General features: G+C 38.1%; 1 protein-coding gene across 4 annotated transcripts; it reads left to right on the forward strand.

Moving 5' to 3' along the window:
* Positions 1-2,111: 2,111 nt before the first annotated feature.
* On the forward strand, positions 2,112-4,897 carry LOC126805470 (UPF0496 protein At4g34320-like). 4 transcript variants are annotated; one of them, XM_050532272.1, is made up of 3 exons: positions 2,112-2,365; positions 2,676-3,894; positions 4,742-4,897. In XM_050532272.1, exon 2 carries the CDS (start codon positions 2,699-2,701, stop codon positions 3,881-3,883), a length of 1,185 nt encoding a protein of 394 aa, XP_050388229.1. In that variant the 5' UTR covers positions 2,112-2,365; positions 2,676-2,698; the 3' UTR covers positions 3,884-3,894; positions 4,742-4,897. The 4 variants fall into 4 exon arrangements, with proteins under 4 accessions (XP_050388229.1, XP_050388234.1, XP_050388228.1 ...); XM_050532277.1 differs by having other exon boundaries at positions 4,746-4,894; XM_050532271.1 differs by lacking the exon at positions 4,742-4,897 and having other exon boundaries at positions 2,676-4,098.
* The last annotated feature ends 1,115 nt before the right edge of the window (positions 4,898-6,012 follow it).

Below are 6,012 nucleotides of genomic sequence, written 5' to 3' on the forward strand. Positions count from 1 at the left end.
ATATTAGCTGATGTTATCTGCCCTCTTTCTCTTGTATGCTCTTTAGCAATCACTATTTGATCTTTTCTCATATGTTTCTTATCAATCAGAGCACAAGATGGGAGCACAGAAATTTTAAGTGTGGAAATGCCATATGGACGTCAAGAAGATGATGATTCAGTTGAAGTAATAGATGTCAAGTTATATGATAGTATGAAGAACATACCATCGCCGTCATTGGTTTATCCCAGTGAAATCATTGGAATGCACGTAGAGCTTGGAAAAGCCTACATCTACAGATAAGGGCAATGAGCAATGAAGGGAAAAAAATCCCTCTAGTACGTACGTCCTCTTTACTATCTCCTAGCGTCTATGTAATTCACTTATTTCGCTACAAATTGGTTCATCTTTTCAGTCATATTATTCTGCACATTTACTGTTACTATATGAAAATTTTTGTTGTACCTACGCACGCTAGCTTCTAAAATCTTTCATACAGTCGTTAATTTATTCTTTCAGATTTCAATTGACACACATTTGAGCATCACACTCAATTCTTAGTGACTTGACTGCATCTTACATTAATCATGTAATAAAACTTCAACTAGCTTTTCTGTTTAACTTTCCTCAGGTTCTACCAAATCAGCACAAAAAATCTAAGAGGAAACAAACCAGCAACTCTAGTATTTCATTGTATCAATAAATTAAATGATCAAATATTGTTAGCACCTGATACCTGTTTGCTATACTTGTTTCATTAAGACTTGCCATCTTTCTTTGCTTATTGCAAAGAACCTTACGTAAACTTGTATAAACAGTTCAGTGGTATTCAACCAAATGTTACGGAAACTTGAGAAGAGAGCCCCCCTCTCCAGCCTCCCTCTCACACAAACCCTAAACTGGCTAAACATGAGTCCAGTATCACCGGTATGAGCTCTGTAGATAGAGCTCCAGGTTAGCTGAGATGTTATCCAAAACCCGCCCCAAGGTAGAATGAGGTGTCTCAGCTTCATCAAGCAATATGATTATTTGACTTAAAGGTAATTAACTATAATTCATACAAGCTGAAGTACAATTCTGATCACAAACTAGGGTGCTAATTACGCATTTTAGCTCTAAAATGAATACCAGTACGTAAGTAGCACTAGTCTGACATAGAAATAACAACCAAATTATGATCATGACAACGTACAATTGTCCTATTATATATAGATAGAATAGATGCCACATGTGTGTTTATGCATGTGTGAGAAACTTAAGGAGACTTTGGGCAGCTCTGGGTGCCGGGGTGGTGTATATAGAAATATTGTAGAATGAAAAGTTAGTTGAGTGGTGTATCAAAAATGAGACGAGATAGGGCGTGTAAATAAAGTTTCTCAAAAAAGAAATGAAGAGGAGAAGAAGCTAAACTTGAAGCAGAGCGAAGGCCAACTGAAATTCACTACATATACTCACTCCAATATCGATTCCAATATTATATGAACCCGTACGACCGTACGTACAGAACGAGCTACGAACTATAAGAGTGCAGACCCTATTGGCCCTCTTGGATGAGCGTAAACAATACTATAAGTCGGGGAACATGTACTCTCCTGCCAAGCATGTTTTGCCGGTGCTCTTCGCAATTGCAGTGGTTTCGTTTTTGAAGACATGGAATGCGGTCATGTTACTTTAATTCTTAGCCAGTTTCTGATGAACACATTAGTGATATTATTGATCATTTAGAGTTTATTTTATAAGTACATGTTTGCGAAAGTACCACCTTAAAACCAGAAAATCAAGCTCTAATTGTAAGGAACAATACCGAAATTCTTAAAGTATTATGATGATATTATTTTGGGTTTCATATGATCTATTACATTGAGCTACTGTTCTTGCCCCGCAAGGTAAGAAAATCTATTTCACTAGATATATTCCACTTTGACCTCTTGTTTTTTTCAGAATATGGAAGAAGGTAAAGGTTGATTTTGCTTTTTCGTAATATATTGGTTTGTCTTGTTTTTTTTTTCCAGACAAAGACGCAGAGAAATACCTCTAGAGTAGTTGAAACTTGTACTCCTCCAATGAAAGAGCCAAAAGACACAATTCGTGGTTGACGATGTTGTGCCTCAATCCCTCACCAAATGACCAAATCACCACTTTCCTCGCTTTTTCCTTTTCCATTTTCATTTTGGGTCTCTTCTGTTCTGCCTTAAACCCCTTTCATTTCCAATGCAACCTCATCCCTTACCATGCAATTAGGTATGCCTTTGAATTATTGGGCACCATTGACTACTGGCTTTTGCAAGACTTGGTCTTTGCTGGGAACTTCCAGATCTTTGTGGAGCACTTAGGTGGGTGGAAGCTTCATTTGGCCTCTATACTTGAGCTGACTTCCAGGTACCAGGTTCTTACATCAAAAGCTTCAGCTTTCACATTTCAATTTCTTGTCTTTTATCTGGGTTTTAGTTCACCACTGAATTTAGCTTCTGGGTGCTTAGGATCTGATCTATATTCAAGTATTTGGGTCATTTCTAGTTCTTCATTGTAGTATTGGAGTAGATTTGGCTCAAAGTTTGTAGCTTTTTGAGGTTTTCTGTGCATTTTGGTTGCTGGGTTTACAGGCTTTAGCTAAATTGATGATCTGTTGATTGAATTGAAGACTAGAAAGATTATAGGAATTTACTGTTTGACTAGAAATGTCATTGATTTCTCAGAGGTTATGATCAACTGAAAGCCAATGATGGGAGGAAACTGCAGTAAAAACAAAGGTGTTGATGCTCCACCCCCACCACCACCCCCACCACCACCACCACCGTCACTGCCGCCACAGGAACCCCTCGAAAACAAAACCAAATCCGAGTACACAGCCCATTTGAGCTCTTATGAGGAATTCTGTAAGCTTGATTCGGGTTTACAATCGTTTGATGTATCTCTGCAACAGCGCACTAGCCGAGTCTTCAACTCACTCTCCACCGGAGTTGAAGTGAGGTCACTATCATTGGATTCACTCAAAGAGGTCACTGATTGTTTGCTTGAGATGAACCAGGAAGTGGTCAACGTAATTCTCGAGTGCAAAAAGGATATATGGAACAATAAAGAGATGTTTTCTCTAGTGGAGGAGTATTTTGAGAACAGTCTGCAGACATTGGACTTCTGTACTTCCCTCGAGAGATGTCTCAAGCGTGCAGTGAACAATCAGGTGATTATTCAGGCTGCGGTGAGGCGGTTTGAGGAAGAAGTAGAAGCTGGTTTTGACGGGAAGGGGTGTGTGAGGACATTGCAGGAGTTGAGGGCATTCAAGGCAGCAGGGGACCCTTTCACAGAGGAGTTCTTTGTACTATTTCAGGCAGTGTATAACAAACAGGCATCAATGCTTCAGAAATTGCAAGTTCGAAAGAAAAAGCTTGATAAGAAATTGAAATCTGTGAAAGCTTGGCGCAAAGTGTCAAATGTTATTTTTGTTGCCACCTTTGTGTCTGTATTGATATTTTCAGTGGTGGCAGCTGCCATTGCTGCACCACCACTTGTAACCGCCTTGGCAGGTGCACTGGCTGTTCCCATAGGTTCTGTCGGGAAGTGGTGTAATATGCTTTGGAGCCGCTACGAGAGGGCTCTGAAAGGACAGAGGGAGATTATAAGCTCAATGCAGGTTGGAAGTATGATTACAATGACGGACTTGAACAATATCAAGGTGCTTGTTGAGAAATTGGAAATCGAGATTGAGGCACTGCTGCAGAACGCAGACTTTGCTATTAGAGAAGAGGATGCTGTGAAGATAGTGATGATTGAGATCAACAAAAAGTTGGAAACGTTTATGAAAACCATCGAAAGTTTAAGCCAAAATGCTGATAAGTGTGGCCACAATATAAGGAAGGCAAGGACAGTGATTCTGCAGAGAATAATTAGGCATCCCGGAAAATGAACAGCCATTTGGTATGTTCTCCTGATCACTAGCTATTTTATTTTTGGTGGTCTTTTTACGATATTATACTACCTTTTTGAAGTACATATTCTGTACTTCAGGCAATGACTTAGATTTGGCCTTCTTAAAGAACAATGTAAGATTATTGTCCTTAAGCTTATACTTGATGTGTTTCAAATTTCAAGTGAGCTTTAATGCAAAGAGTTTCTTACTTCTTCCTTTGGCTTATACTTTTTGATCTAGTTGCTATATTGTGAGATGTACTTGAATATGATGAATGAGTGCTGTTTTAGAAATCATGTTGAATCACATTGAAGTTAACTGTTGCCCTTCGGTTGTGAGTTTGCAATGATAGAAGCATGCATTCAAAAGGCCCCCAAAGAAGAAGAAAAACATGCATTAAAGGCTGATCTGTCTTTTGAGTCTCCATAGAGATTTGTCTGTTGAAAAACCTTTATACATGTTTTATGAACTACATGAAGATATCTCGGCCTAGTAGTAGTCTATTGTTGTTGTGAAGGGAGTACAGTAAATTTAAACTTTAGAGCAAAGTGCACTTTTACCTTGGTCATTCAAGTTTCTGTTGCTGATGAGTAAACAAAACGAACCCGACAAGAGTCATGGATTTTAGGAGGTTCTTGAGTTTTATAGCTCTGATTGCTGGGTAGCAGGACCATTTCTTATTGATATTGTTCTCTGTTTTAATAAACTAATGTATCAAAGTATCAAACTCTAGTGTTCCCCTTTCGCCAAATCCTATTCCGCATCCTCTGTATTGAATTTTGTGTCTCCTCTATGTATCAATATGCTGTATGAGATGGTTTTAAGAAAAGTTATGTTTGTTGCTTCTCTATTTAGGTAGAGATGGAGATTGTTTCTCTTCAGTCTGATATTGCTTATATGTTCCCAGCATGAACTGGCTCAGTATTAGGGAAGACATACTGCTGCAGTTCTGAGGCTGAGGAAATCACACTGCTTCAAATCGATTCAGTTTTTGCATAATTATAGTTATCAGTAGTTGCATGTTATTTAAGAACTTGGAAACATGAATGAACCTCTTTGAGCACTTTTTTACAAACATCTTGAGATGATGATATTGGATTAAAGAATTGTGTAGAGTGCATAAACTGAGACTTGGTATAGGCATGCTCTAGGTACCATGAGCTAATGACAATACTATGGAATACCAAGTACTCTTGGACTTGGTGTGCGGTGTGCCTGTGAACACGTTGAGTTAGTGCATCTGTTACTCATATGTGATTATGGAAAGAGGTCTATTTGTACCCAGAAATCTCGACTACATTATTTATCTTTGCAAGTTTCTTTTTTTAAACCCTTGTTTGTGAAGTTGACTCCATCATCAATGTTCTTGGGGGTTGTTCACAAGTTTTCTCAAACGGGATTCTTAAAATTCCTGATTAACTGCTGAAGTTAATTCAAACCCAAGCTAGGGATTTTGCATGCTTACTATTTGCTCTGTACTCGTGTACATACAGCATGCTTCTTATGCTTTCTGGAAGCGTCAGTCGAATAGCGACGATGAGAGTATGTATGTGGACAAGGAGAACCTATGAATCCAGAAATTTCTTAATATCTCGCAGCTTTTTCTTTTATTGAACAACCCTTTTATCAATCAATCATTGCTTCTTCATGAATTTTCACTACCAGGATGGTTGGAAAAGTAACGTTAGATGATGATTGAGCAAAATTTTGGTACTAAAATAGTCATAATCAGTGGTTTATAATACCCGTGGGCATTTTTTTTATACGAGAATACCCTTGGGCCTTGGCCACCTTCAGGACTCGTGTTCTGTCTCAAGTTCAAATCATTCTCTCAATATTGCTAATTATAAAAATAAATAAATAAAACACAACAACAAAAATTTTTGAAGCGAAATTAACTAGGATTTTGGAAAGGTATCGAAGTTCCAAAGCGAACTGGAGCTTTTCTCAGTTCTCATAACTCATCAGACTAAATATGCAGTGGTTCTTGGTAACATTTTTTTTTTGGACAAGGGTTCTTGGTTAACTTAATTAAAGCTTTCCTATATCAGCAGTTTCATTCGTGTATAACTATATATACAGAGCACTGCACATATAGCTTGTTATTTGCTTTAATTACCTAGCAA

The sequence above is a fragment of the Argentina anserina genome, chromosome 1 (genome assembly GCF_933775445.1).
Source record: "Argentina anserina chromosome 1, drPotAnse1.1, whole genome shotgun sequence".
Taxonomy (NCBI): Eukaryota; Viridiplantae; Streptophyta; class Magnoliopsida; order Rosales; family Rosaceae; genus Argentina; species Argentina anserina.

Excerpts from the sequence above, each read along its gene's own strand:
- LOC126805470 (XM_050532272.1), top strand. The coding sequence starts at position 2,699 with ATGATGGGAGGAAACTGCAGTAAAAACAAAGGTGTTGATGCTCCACCC.